Genomic DNA, 14,996 nt, shown 5'->3' with positions numbered 1-14,996 from the left:
TCTTACAGAAGGAAGGATCATTGATAACAATGAAATTTTACCTGTATAAAGTGAGTTTACAAAGTACCTTGACATATATTATCTGATCTCACATTTCTGATTCACACAGAGCCCTGTGGAATAGGGGAAGCAACCATGTGTCCCCGTCACAGTCCACGCTCCCTTCCAAATATTAGAGGTTATGCCAATGAATATTCTTTAATAGGCTCACTACGCTGGTAATCAGATGAGTAGCAAAAACATAGTGTACCTGATGCTCAGCCTTTCTTAAGCCATTTACTTTTTTAAAAATCTCATGTAACACTCTCATATACAAAAATACTGAGAAAAGGGATGAAAAATGGCATGCCTGAGTACTGACCACCACTGAACCATTTATGCAACATGGATGGACCTAAAGGGTATTACGCTAAGTAAAATAAGTCAGACTGAGAAAGACAAATACCAGATGATTTCACTTGTATGTAGAATCTAAAAACAAACAAACAAATGAACAAACAAAACAGAAACCAAGAACAAACTGGTAATTGCCAGAGAGGAGAGGGGTGGGGGGATGAGCAAAGTAGGTAAAGGGGATTGACATACTTCCAGTTACAAAATAAATAAATCAAGGGGCACGTGGGTGGCTCAGCTGGTTAAGTATCTGACTTTCACTCAGGTCATGATCTCACAGTTCGTGGGTTCAAGCCCTGCGTCGGATTCTGTGCTGATGGCTCGGTGCCTGGAGCCTGCTTTGGATTCTGTGTCTCCCTCTCTCTCTGCCCCTCCCCGCTCACGCCCTGCCTGTCTCTCTCTCTCTCTCTCAAAAATAAACATTAAAAAATGTTTAAATAAAGCAGTCAGTCAGTCAGTCAGTCAGTCAGTCAAGGGGTGCCTGGGTGCTCAGTCAGTTGAGCATCCGGCTCTGGATTTCGGCTCAGTCATCGAGCCCCACGTCCAGCTCTGCACGGACAGCTTGCGGCCTGCTTGGGATTCTGTCTCTCTCTCTGCCCCCTCCTCCACTTGCGTGCACATTGTGGTAAACGCTGAGGTAATAAAGACAAGACATAACTCCTGGTCTCAAGGTGTCTAAAGTCTGATAAGGGAGAAGGACAGTAAGAAAATTATGGCAAATATTATGGTAGATGCATAGAGTACAGTGGGAGCATGTAAGCAGAGCTCTTAATTCAGACTGGGCAGTCCGGGGAAGCCTGTCAGAGAAAAGTGAAGCCTGAAGTGGACTGTGAATCTTGTAGGGTCTTGTATGCCACACATACTAAAAGGTTTAAACTCTCTTTTCAAGGCTCTCAGCCAATATTTCATCTAATGGCTTGTTCTTTAATGAGAGAAGTTGAAGAATATAATAAAGGGAAATAATGGAATGAGGTACCATAGGAGATAGAAGAAAATAGAGACCTTAAATTCAGGTAGCAGAATCAGAGACTGAGATTATAGAGAAGATAAGAATTACTGTGGGAGTAAATGAGAATGGGTGCAGTTTAAGGATACTTAGCAATACAGGACAGTATTAAGGACTCAGCTGAATTTGGAGACCCTATCTCTGTTATGGTCACCGTCACTAGAAGTAAGATCAAGGAGGGTTGGAGATTAAGATGCTGGATAGGTGATCCACCTTGATATTAAAGTCACTTAGATTAGAGTTGCCAGGTTTAGCAAATAAGATGTGCAGCTGAATGTGAATTTCAGGAGCGCCTGGGTGGCTCAGTCAGTTAAGCATCCAACTTCGGCTCAGGTCATGATCTCACCGTTTTTGAGTTCGAGCCCTGTAGAACAACTCAGAGCCTGGAGCCTAATTCAGATTCTGTGTGTGTATGTGTGTGTATGTGTGTGTGTGTGTGTGTGTGTGTGTGTGTGTGTCTGTCCCTCTCTTGCTCACACTCTGTCTCTCTCTCCCTCTCTCAAAAATAAACATTTAAAAATGTGAATTTCACATAAATAATGGATAAACATTTAGTATAAGTCTTTCCCAAATGTTGATGGAATATACTTATACTAAAAAGAATTACTCATGTTTATTTGAAATTCACATTTAATTGGAAGTCCTATATTTTATAAAATATGTACTCACTTTGTTACTGATTATAAACATGTTCAATGTAGAAAATTCAAATTTCTTTAAATATTAAGAAAAAAATAAAATTACATACAGTACCTTAATTTTTTATTTTTTTTTTTTTGAGAGAGAGAGAGAGAGAGAGTGTGAGCACGGGAGGGGGAAGGGGCAAAGAGAGGGAGACACAGAATTGGAAGCAGGCGCCAGGCTCTGAGCTGTCAGCACAGAGCCCGATGCAGGGCTCGAACCCCTGAACTGCAAGATCATGACCTGAGCGAAGTCGGACACCCAACTGACTGAGCCACCCAGATGCCCCGAGAATACCTTAATTTTTACAAACATAAAAGAAAATGCAATCAAATGGGCAAATGTTCACATTATGCCGGTATGTTAAAAGAGATTATAAAACAATGTATCTCATTCAATTCAAACAACCTAACAATAGTAACAGTAGCAAACATTTACTGAGTTCCTTCCAAGTGCAAGAAACTGCCACATGCTTGACACATTATTTCCTAATTTAAACCTCACAACCACCTTCTGTGGATTAGGTATTTTCATTGACTCTTTGTTACAAGTGAAGAAACTGAAGCTTGAAGAAGTTAAGTAACTTGGCCAAGAGCTAGGAAGCAGTAGCAAAGCAGAGCCCAAGAATTCAAACCCAAGCATTCTGATTTCAGAATCGGCAGACTCAATTATGTACCAAAATTTTAACTGCGGTTCTTTCTGAAGTGTGGCATTTTAGACTTTTATTCATTCTTTTGTGATTTGCTGCATTTCTACAATGAACACGAATTACTACTGTATTTTTTTTAAATAAATATCCAAATAGAGGTTGGACAATTATCTGCCAAGGCTATTGCAGAAGTGGATTTAAATAATCTCAGATTCCTTGGGAATGCAAGCTGGTGCAGCCACTCTGGAAAACAGTATGGAGGTTCCTCAAAAAACTAAAAATAGAACTACCCTACCAGCCAGCAATTGCACTACTAGGCATTTATCCACGGGATACAGGTGTGCTGTTTCAAAGGGATACATGCATCCCAATGTTTATAGCAGCACTATCGACAATAGCCAAAGTATGGAAAGAGCCCAAATGTCCATCGATGGATGAATGAAAAAGATGTGGTGTATATGTATATATATGTATGTATATGTGTGTGTGTGTGTATGTGTATGTATATATATATATATATATATATATATATATATATATAATGGAATATTACTCAGCAATCAAAAAGAATGAAATCTTGCCATTTGCAACTATGTGGATGGAACTGGAGGGTATTATGCTAAATGAAATTAGTCAGAGAAAGACAAAAATCCTATGACTTCATTCATACAAGGACTTTAAGAGACAAAACAGATGAACATAAGAGAAGGGAAACAAAAATAATATAAAAACACGGAGGGGGACAAAACAAAAGAGACTCATAAATATGGAGAACAAACAGAGAGTTACTGGAGAGGGTGTGGGAGGGGAGATGGGCTAAATGGGGAAGGGGCACTAAGGAATCTACTCCTGAAATCATTGCTGCACTATATACTAATTTGGATGTAAATTTGAAAAAATAAAATTAAAAAAAATAATAATATTAATAATAATAATCTCAGATTCCTTCTAACTAAGGATCTGTGACTAATCTGTTAGTGGCTGGAATTATTTTTTTTAGAGGGCTGGCTCTAAAGAAAAAAAAAAGAAACAAAAGTCAATCCTTTTTAAGAATTATAAAAGTTTTAGAGTGTCAGATCCTATTTCTCCTGTTTTACAGATAATGAAACAACTTGGAATTTAGATTTACATATCACAAAGGCAGTTGAGGCAGGGTAGAAACCAAAGCACAGGTCTTCACTGATCTTTGTTGCCAACATTTGACCAAAACAAAACCTACTACCTCTTCCATTCTCTACTTGCAACTTCAGTTATCAGAGGCCAAGAACAAACATAACAGGAAACACAAATGCTCCCCCGCCCCCCCCTCCCCCCCCCCCCCCCCCTTTCAGTCCATTACCCAAAAGGAAGACCTGCCTGGAGTATAAAAGCAAAACACTTTCCCAGCCCTGAGCTGACAGAGGTTGAAGAGATATTCCAAAAGACAAGATGGTTGGGGGGGGGGGGGGTGCTGAAAAAGTAGATATAGAAAGGAAGGAAGGAAGGAAGGAAGGAAGGAAGGAAGGAAGGAAGGAAGGAAGGAAAACAGAAATACCCAGGAATCCAATAGAATAAAGCACTCAAATACTACTGAAGTTTAGAGTTGCCTCAAATTTAATCAAATCCTAAATGCAATGTTCTTCAAGTTTGAAAACCAACTTTACAAAAGTGGACAAATGGTAAGATTAAAAAAAAAATGAAGTAAATACATAATCTGTACGTTCCTGTTGGTATTCTAGCAAATTCTATTCTCTCACCTTCAGAATTCATCTCTCCTCATCTAAAAATCTTCAGTGAGTATGATGCAATGCTATAAAACTAAATAAAAGGGGAACAATGTTACAACTTCTCCTAACAGCCAAAGAAGTTCTGGTAAGGTGAAAAGACGAATGATAAATAATGAAATCAAGGATATAATGTTTAAAATGTATGTCTATTTTTATCTATTTCTAACATATGACCAGATGAGTTAGAAGGTTTCCATTTACTCTCATATGAACATAAAAGGTAAACTCTAATAACTCAACTTGGAAGAAGCAAGAATACATTCCTCATTTTACATATTTGTGCTATCTGTTCAAAAAATTTAGACCTTTTTTTGTAAAGCTCTATTTATTGAAAAGTTACTGCTCTAAGGATTAACACCCACACTCTAGTTTAAATTCAATTAATTACATGTCATATGATTGTGAACAATTGCTCTGCACCTCTAGTTTTATTTTTCCTCATGCAGGGTAATAATAATATGAAACTATAATAATAACAAAGCATAAAGAAGGGATAGAAAAATACCGCATAGTATGATAATCACAGTAACACATTTTTATGACTGTTTATAGTTTCCTTTCATGTGAAAGATTCACACCTAAGATACTAAACAAGCCCATGATGTGAGCAGGGAAGGTATAATCCCCATTTTATGATAAAAACAGAAAACTGAAGCTCAGAGATGTTAAGTGACTTGTCCAAGGTTATCTTGAAAGCTACACTCAAAAGCTCTTTTTCTCACTACACAGTGTAGTGCCATCACAAATTTGAGATGGTACATTTTCTCATGCCCAAATTACTATGGAGACTACCCAAGGAAAGTCGTCAACAATTAAACTGAAAAGGGTCACCTGAGATTGCTATGAGCAGTAATTACCCACAAAGTCACTATCTGGGTATAAAACTATGATTAAAAATAAGTTAGGTAAGGGGCGCCTGGGTGGCTCAGTCGGTTAAGCATCTGACTCTTGATTTAGGCTCAGGTCATGATCTCACAGTCGTAAGATCAAGCCTGGCGTAGGGCTCCGCACTGGGCACAGAGGCTGCTTAAGTTCTCTCTCTCCCTCTTCCTCTGCCCCACCCGCCTCCCATTTTCACACTCTCTTAAAAACATACGTTGGGGGCGCCGAGGTGGCGCAGACGGTTAAGCATCTGACTCTTGATCTCTGCTCAGGTCACCATCTCATGGTTTGTTGGAGCCCCACATCAGGCTCCGTGCTGATGGTGCAGAGCCTGCTTGGGATTCTGTCTCTCCTCTCGGCCCCTCCCCCTCCCTGCGTGCATGCACTTGCACTCTCTCACTCTCAAAATAAGTAAACTTAAAAAAATAAAGCGTGTGCACTCTCTCTCTCATTCTCTCTCAAAATAAGTAAGTTAGGTAAAAACCTTTTAAAGTAAATGTCTAAAACTCTTGGTATTTACTCAATTAACTCCATGCCTCTTGCACTAGATACATCACCCTGTTTGGGGGATGTGAAATAAAGGGGCAAAGGATTTCATCAGGAAAAGTTAAGTTCTGTGAAATTCAATAGGGTAAAAAACTCAAAGCTATAAAATACGAAGAGGAACAGGCAACAGCTTGTAGACTGTAGTGGCAACCTTAAGCCAAACCAAAAGAGTGCCAATCTGTGGTTTAAAGAAAATATGTAATCTGGAACTTTGCACCTCAAGTTACTGCTACTCCAAAGTAATCAGTGCCGTTTCTAGTAAAAAGTATATGTAGGTTTAGAGGATAATTTCAATTCTTCATTATAATAGAATGGGATTCCATTTTAGCTTGGGGCTTTCTTATCTCAACAGAAGCTCTTTTGATGGTAAAGTCAATGGTTCAAAAGCCACTGTCAGAGAACTGAAGAATGTAACTATGTATCACTGGCATTTGATATCTGAGGTGGTCAAATAGGTGGTCTACTGCAGGCCCCTGGAGAGACTTTAATAAGGACACTACCAGGGCACCTGGGTGGCTCAGTCAATTAAGTGATTTCCGTTCAGATCGTGATCTCACGGTTCATGAGACTGAGCTCCAAATCAGGCTCTGCACTGACAGTGTGGAGCCTGCTTGGGATTCCCGCTCTCCTCTCTCTCTGCCCCTCCTCATTCATGCTCTATCTCTCAAAGAAATATTTTTTTTAATGAGGGCGCTACCAATTCCAGTTATTCATATTCTAGAATGTTAAAATTTTCTTCAGTACAACCTCTCAGAGTGCTCGGTTTACTGAAGGCCCTGGCACACAGTATGATACAGAATTTTACAGATTGCTGAAATCTTAAATTCACAGTCACTACAAAGTAAAACACCTTAACTTTTCTATTCTTCAAGGTCAAAACAAACTTTGTCTCATCTTTCCCTCTCCATCCACAAGAAAATGGGGTATTCTAAAAGATGTCCTACAAATAAGCCAATGCTTTTATAAATACAAATCAATCCTCTGCAGAGAAAGACCTTAAGATGCCCATATTCTACTTCAGTATTGATTCTAAGCCTTTTAACAGTTTAAGCTGACCACAAACCTCTCCTTCTACTTCTTCTATGGAATATTCTCCTCCTTAAACTCCCTTTTTTTAAAAACGAGCCTTCTTATACCTCCTGTCCCTTGTCTTATACACACACATAACTCCCAATGAAGAACAGACTGAGGCTGAAGGAACACATCTGCAAAACACATGTTCTTAATTAATACACCGCTCACCCTTAAAAGCATGTTGTTAAAATGCAACAATAAAGAGTCTATATAGAACCCCAAAACACCAAATTTGAAGATGAAAACAAAAACGCCCCATAGCAGCCCGAGCAATCCAAAGAAAAAAGATTTAAAAATAAGGCACTACAGTATTGTAATATATCACTAACCTTTCCTTCAAGGACAAAAGTCTCCATGCTAAACACATGAAAAAATAATAATAATGAAATAAAAGAAGAGGAAGCAGATTTAAGAACCTAATTTCCTACTGTTCAAAATGTCAAATAAAATAAAGTGTAGGAATATTTTAAGATCAAATGAAACAATATTGCTGGCCCAATTCACACAACACCTTGTAACACTTTTATATTAAACATGCTAAACTTGAGAAGCCATATAATACATTTGCTATAAATTAGATGATAAAGCAAGAAAACAGATCAATTACAGAGATCCATGATACATAAAGATGCTCTCAGTACCATAACTATTTGTTAATGAATGCTAAAGTAAGGTATATATATCAGCCAAGGTACATTTTGGGGGAATATCCAGAGACCAGTCAATCTCCCTTATTTAGTGAAAACACAATAGTCAATAGGCTGTAAAGAACATGTGTAAATCCTACATTGAATTACTTCTAGATTTTTCAAAGTTCTTTGCAATCATTTTCCTATCAGACTACTGCAAAAAAGTTTCCTTCTGACTTACCACGAAAAGTGACAAATCCAAGATCACAAAGGTAGTTAATCAAATCTAAAGCAATTTGATTCAAAAAACATGTTCTCTCTCTGGGAGGAAATATAAATATGTGTAAGTTCCTCCTTAAAGCTCTCTTCAAAAAAAAAAAAAACAAACCTATTCATAGGTAAAATATCATTTAACTTATAAGACCTAGGCTATTTATAAACACTACATTATAAATTTGGTTATTTACATTTAAAACAAAGCCCAGGTCATCACTACTTTTAACCAGTCTACCTTTCAACCAGGAATCATATTAAGAAAACATTCCACCAATGATGTGCTATATGCTCACAACCATGCTGGTCACTGGGGTGACTATATGAGGATGCTAACTGAGGCGTCTTGCTTTTTAGAAAGTTTACACTCTATTTGACAAAAAGAGAAGAGCAAATACTAAGCTGTGTTCAACCAACCCTCCTGAGGGGAGAAACCCCAGGTGACAAGTACACCAAGAAGTGAGACTGCAGTGAGTTTCATCCAAAAAAAACTTAATGGGAAAAATGAAGCTTGAGCTGCACAGGGAGGGATGGACAGGAATTTTAAAAGCACAAAGGAGGAATGAAAGCATGCAGGCAGGGGCTGGCATCAACAAAGGCTGAGAGACAGGAATAAGCATGATATATACAGAAGAGACTGAGCCAACCTGTCTGGGACACAGGTGCATGCTGAGGCATAATGAGAAATAGCTGGGTAAATCAAGTGGCGTCAGCTCCCAATGGACTGTGAAGGCAACAGGGAAATGTTAAAATATTAAAATCATCTAATATCTAAACTAGATAGAGAACCTTAGAGATTCTCTAGTTGATTCTTTTCTGACAGATGAGGAGAATCTAGGATCCACAGACATCTAATGGCTAGCATAAGGACAGAGAAAGTAAATAGCAGAACAAAACTCAAACCCCATTCAGGAATCCCAGTTCAGTGACAGGCAGCATAGTTTGACAGGGAAAGCAAATCTGTTCAAGGATTGATGAGCACATCAGTATATAAGGATCTGCAAACATACAGACATACAAGACAGTACTGTGTCTTATGAATTCCAGTAGACTGGTTTCCAGGGGTAATAGAACACCACAGCGGCACTACCATTGAGCAAAAACCACTATGTTTTGCCAGAAGGAATCATTTTCAAGAAAGCAGCAATCCAGAAGGAAAGCAGAGGCAGAAGCTAGTTTTCAGCTATAAAGGAAATGAGTGGATAAACAGTAGAGGCAGCAGGTATCTGGCAACAAAAAGAAGAAAAAAATTGATCCACTGAGAGAAAGCTACAGGACCAAGTAAATGCTTGAGAAAAGAAATCTTAGTAAGTTTGAAGGTGAAAAGGAAGGCACTCACACAAAAATTAAATCGGATGCTAAATAAGGTAAGGGTAGTGAGGGAGCATAGAGAACTAATTAAGGATGAGTTGGAAGAAATTTTTTTAAATAGGAATTCTAGAATAAAGAATACGCATTTTTTCCTCACCACAAAATACCCCTCACCAAAAGAGTACTCACTTTCAACTACCTTTAAGGCCTTATAAAAATGGCAGACCAGGCTTTAAGAAACAAAGCTACGAGATTTTTTTTAATCCAAAACAGCTTCAAAGTTTTACAAATCTACTTAGCCAATTAACATGTGGTGTATAACTTCAAAGACATTTGTCAATCATTTTATATTGCGTGAGTTTCACACGACATATTCAAAGCACATTCCAATTAGCATCCAATTTACAGTAACTGATATGCCATTGTTTCAAATCAAAAATCAGAGTTTATTCTCTAATATGTTCTTAAATATGGGGGGTGAGGGGGTATATACTGTTTTTACTTGACCAGATATGGAATACATGAGTGCTTAAATGAACATATTTACAACAAATCATTTGGGGATACCTTTTTTTCAATTTGTTAAAAAAAAAAAAAATTCAAATAAGCACAGTTTTCTTCTATGCCGCTTCAGAAACAAAGTCCTACAGAACCAGAGGGGCACAGAGAGCTAGGTGGGGCATGTGACAAAGTTTTCTCTAATTCATTAATAGTAACCTAATAAGCCACAATTTAGAGCTACACTAAAATATACCAGTATCAATTTAGAAACGTACTATTCAGCACCATAAAGGCAGGTTAAGGAAAAGTAGAAGATGTACCTGATAACATTGATTCAGCTGCGCCTGGATGGCTCAGTCAGTTAAGCGTAGGGCTTTTAATTTCAGCTCAGGTCATGATCTCAAGGTTTGTGAGACAGAGCCCTAGTCTGGCTCCACACTGACAGCGTGGAGTCTACTTGGGATTCTCCCTCCCTCTCCCCCACCTCCTTGTGTTTGCAAGGGCGCGCGTGCACACGCGTCCGTGCCGTGCGCATGCGCCCTGTCTCTCTCAAAATGAATAAACATTTAAAAAGAAACCTCAGGGGCGCTTGGGTGGCTCAGTCAGTTAAGTGTCCGACCTCAGCTCAGGTCATGATCTCACAGTCTGTGAGTTTGAGCCCCATGTCGGGCTCTGTGCCGACAGTTCAGAGCCTGGAGCCTGCTTTGGGTTCTGTGTCTCCCTCTCTCTCCCTCCCCCAGTCACGCTGTCTCCCACTCTCTCAGCAAATAAACAAACATTAATTTTTTTTTTAACTCATCATTCTTTACAAAAATAAATAAATAACTGATACATTCACTCCGCTTTCTGGCCATCCACCTTTGCAATTGCCATTTCCCTAACCAAGGACATAATTACTCTTAAAATTGGTAAGAATCATTCAACTTAGGCCATAAATATTAGGTTTAGGTGCAATACTAGCAGGTTACAGCAATTTCATTTTACCCACTTGGAAATAAGGGCTTAAGCTCAAAATGTCAAGATGGAACACTGCCACTTCTCTTAACTGGGTCTACCGCATCAAGTTGCCAAGCAATACCCATCAGAGTACAAAACGTTATCGGCAGTGGCTAGTAATGCATTTCTGCTTACATCACCACAAATATTAGAAGTCCAACCAAACCATCAATTCAGTCATAAACAGAGTTGCTACCTTTAGACTTGCATACGCTCTCGGGCTCAACATACACATGTCTTAGCTGTAATAAAAAGCAGCCTGTATCCCTCTGGACCCGCTGAAACAAAGTACAGACAATATACCCCAAATTTAAAACTTTTAGAAATAGCTGAGACTAATTATACAAATACCTCTCCCTACACGTGGGGCTTTTTCTCCCCTCAATAAAAATGTGAACTCTTCTCCCTTAACTATACTTAAGGGGTTATTAAAACAAATCCTATGAGATACTTTTCAGAAAAAGTATCCCTGACTGTTCAGCATTCAATACGTTTCGTACTGAGGCTCTTGTTATTAGGTCTGCCACGTGACCTTGGAAAGTCATTTAATATCTCTGTGCCTCGGTTTTCTCACTTTCCAACCTCAAGGTAATCTCTAATTTGAATTAAACGTTTATTACTACTATAGTAAATTAAGGTATGTAAGTACCTTATGTTAAACATTGAAAAGCCTTAGACTTCTGTATGGCAAAGTCAGTGGTCTTTAACCTCAGAGAAGAATGTGAGGAATAATTTGCCCTACGTATCTTTCTCTTAATTATAACATAAGGAATACATTAAAAATGCTTCCGTTTAAAACTCTTACATCCTTAATTTTTAACAGATGGTGGCGAGTTTGATTCCACAATATTCATAACAACGCAAACAACAAAGCCTAAGGTCTTTTAACACTGGAGACAAAAAGAAGGAAATATTTACTTGTGTTACTGGGAATATAATAAGAATCGTTCTTTTAAATTTAGAAAACTATAGGGGCGCCTGGGTGGCGCAGTCGGTTAAGCGTCCGACTTCAGCCAGGTCACGATCTCGCGGTCCGTGAGTTCGAGCCCCGCGTCGGGCTCTGGGCTGATGGCTCGGAGCCTGGAGCCTGTTTCCGATTCTGTGTCTCCCTCTCTCTCTGCCCCTCCCCCGTTCATGCTCTGTCTCTCTCTGTCCCAAAAATAAATAAACGTTGAAAAAAAAATTTAATAAATTTAGAAAACTATATTTTTTTTGTAGGTGGCAGATACGCCTAGGGATCAACAGGTAAGAAGTGAAGAAATAAAGTTTAAAAATTGGGGAAAAAACTAATAAAAAAATTGGAGAAAAACAATGGTAGTGTGAACACTTCAAATTCCTGCATCCATATTATGCTGTCCCCAAGGTTTAGACTTGGGGTTCTTCCGTGTGCCTTTAAAATCCTTTTTCAAGATTACATAAAGTCTCTTCTATCAAGTTTTAAATCGAATGCTCTATCAATAACACAATGCAATGTATGCAGTAACATTTTACTTCCTCAGATAGATCAGTAGTACAGTTGGTTTACAAGCTTTTTGGTCTGGAAGCAGAAGAGGGATGGGTGAAACAACACGCTACAAGCCCCTGACAGCTTTGTAATTCTATTCTACCTAGGTAGTTTCAACTGCCTTCTCAATCCTGCTGCCTATCCCAAACATCTTTCGGGTAGGTCAGCAACACTGGGAGTCCTGTAAGGAAACCTTTGAGGATCCAGTAAAAGTGGAGCCCTCCCCTGCCCCTCCATTCAGCTCCCATAATCACTTTTATGATTGTATCCAGTCAACAAAATAGATTGATTCAACCTTAACATGTCCCTCATCACAGGAAGCCCAGGGCAGAACTGCAGCTGCAAAAAAAGCATCCCTTTAAACTATCCCCAACTAACCACAGCAACGCAAAGTTAAACTAATTCCCACTGACAAAAGGCTCCGTGTGCATTCATTCTGATCAGCCTCAGGATCCAGCGTGTGAAGCTCAAGGAATAAAAAGGCACCTCCCCAAGCTATGAAACTTTTATTTTTCCACCCCAAATATTCTCAATGAAAGTTCTCTTGTGAACCAAGAGGTGAGAGTTAAAAACAACAACACAACACCAGCAGAATTATCGGCTCCAGGACCACATCCCAGCTGTCCCTGCTCTCCGTTGTCAGGGGCTCAGACGCAGTTTCCCACTTTTCCTGGCATCCTGCTCCCCTTACTCCCCAAGATTCTCACTCAAGAAAGCCCTATTCACATTCTCAGACCGCTGGCAAAATAAAGGGTGAAACTGCAATTCTCAAGGAAGAAAAAAAAAAGGGAAAAATATTTCAGAAGCAGAAGGGGACGAGCACCATGGTTTCTACTACAACATGTAAATGCCAGTCTTGTCTCATCAGGATATGGGGGGACGCCCAAGTGGGGTACCAAAAAGATGTGCATTGAGTGTGCACTTGGAGCTCTCAGGGCAGGCTCCAGGGAGCAGAAAGTAAGAAAACCTGTGCTTTCCCTGCTTCTACTCTTCCCCGTCCAAGAGAGGAAGCTGAAGAAACTGGGGGAGGGGCGGGATGTTATCGTTCTCCCATTGGGGGTACACAAGACAGGCCTGGGGGTTCCTCCAGGGACTCACCCCCAGTTCGGAGGTCCACTGAGGGAAGAGGAAACCCCTAAACGTTACCCACCTCCGTTCAAACAAACAAACAAACAAACAAAAGTAAGGGAGGGGGAAATGATTAAATCCAGATGGAGAGCCCCTGCAAGCGCCCCCAGGTCACTCATCCTCATTAGCAAGCGGAAGGGCTGGGATAAAGAGGATGGAGGGTCCGAGGGGTGGTCAGGGAAGAGGCCCCACCCCCCGACTTAGGAGGGAAGGGGAGCCCGAGCCACCAGCCTTCCCCTCCTTCCCCGCACCTCCCCCCTAGGCCACCCCCTCTAGTTCCCCCCTTCCTCTCCTCCAGAGCCCGAGGCAGCCGCGGGGGAGGCGGCTGCTCCTTCCTCCCCTCACCCACTCCGCCCCCACCCCCACTTCGCTCCCACCTCCCGCCCGCCGAGGGCCCGTTACCTGCTCGTCGAAGCGGCTGACCACGGCCTGGACCCATTCCACCGGCCTGTGCGCGGCCATGTCCTCCCCGCGGCCGGGGGGCGGCGGAGGGACGGGCCGGCCGGCGCCCAGGGCCGGGAAGAGGGCGGGGAGCGGGGGCCGAGGTGAAGGCAGAGGCGAGGAGAGGGTCCGAGGAGTGCGGGCTCCGAACGTTCCCACGGGGGTGGGGATGGGGGTCCTGCGCCGAGCCGGGAGGGGGACAGGGGAAGGGGGCGTTGGCGAGGAGGCAGGGGGAAGGGGGGCGGGGGAGGGGGACCCGGGGAGGGGAGGGGGCCTCTTGGTCGCTCTCCCCACTAGCGCCGTCTCCCCTCAGCCATCACAGTCCGAGACGCCGCCATGACACCCCACCGGAAGTGGGATCCTTTCCACGGCCCGGGGAGAGGGAGAGCGAGCGAGCTTGAGATTGAGAGCGCGGCTGGGAAAGGGGAGGGGGAAGCGAGAGGGAAGGCGGCCTGCCGCGCATGCGCCCGTGCCGGCCGGTTTCATTAATGAAAAAGCGAGTCCTCCTGGAGGTGACGTCACCTAACTCCTCCGGGCCCGGAGGCGCGCGTCCCTCTTCGCCGCCGGGCTCACCTAGACTCTGGCTCTGGGTTCGGCCGGCGACGGTCCGTGCCGACCCGGGAGCATCCGCTCGCATCCCCACCGCCACAAGAGGCTCCCCCTCCCCCGCCGGCCTCAGGGTTTGGATTGCTCCCCGGGTTGGAAGTTAGGGGGCCGCGGAGCTAGCGTTTCTCCCAGGGCGCAGATCTCTGCGGCTGATCTGGGGGGCTATGCGAGGGTCCCTCTCTGCCTTAAGCTCTCACAAAAAAATAAAGTACACAATCTCCGGTTTCCAGGTCCTTCGTAGCTAGCTAGTATAAACTGCTGAGAAACGGGGGAAATAAGGCCAAGACAGATACAATTTTTTTTTTTTTTTTTAACTGTCTGTGTTAAATCCCAATTCCTAGACGCGATGGCGGTCAAAGTGCTCAGACTCCAGAATGCAGTCCGGACTTCCTCTGCTGAACAGATAGGCATCCAAGTTAATAAAACTTTTGCACGGTTGATACAGATTCAAGTTGCACCATCCTCAAAAATCCTCTAAGGGCTTCCATACATTATTGATTCAACACTCATCATCTCATTTAAATCTTTCAATGAACCTTTCCAATAGGTATTACCCTCATCTAACAGATTTGCCTGAAGTCTCAGAGTTGGGTAGGTGGCAGAGTCAGCA

At 41.9% G+C, this 14,996-nt stretch overlaps 1 protein-coding gene across 4 annotated transcripts in view; it reads right to left on the bottom strand.

The window, feature by feature from the left end:
• NF1 (neurofibromin 1) overlaps positions 1-14,173 on the bottom strand; it is a 251,040-nt gene extending 236,867 nt beyond the window's left edge. For all 4 annotated transcript variants that reach the window (XM_030295711.1, XM_030295713.1, XM_030295712.1 and 1 more), the window contains exon 1: positions 13,742-14,173. In XM_030295711.1, coding sequence (XP_030151571.1) covers positions 13,742-13,801 — 60 coding nt within the window. In that variant the 5' untranslated portion in view covers positions 13,802-14,173. The remainder of the gene's footprint in view (positions 1-13,741) is intronic.
• Positions 14,174-14,996: the final 823 nt, after the last annotated feature.

Source organism: Lynx canadensis, chromosome E1, assembly GCF_007474595.2.
Source record: "Lynx canadensis isolate LIC74 chromosome E1, mLynCan4.pri.v2, whole genome shotgun sequence".
Classification (NCBI taxonomy): Eukaryota; Metazoa; Chordata; class Mammalia; order Carnivora; family Felidae; genus Lynx; species Lynx canadensis.
This window is presented reverse-complemented; position numbering and strand designations above follow the sequence as displayed.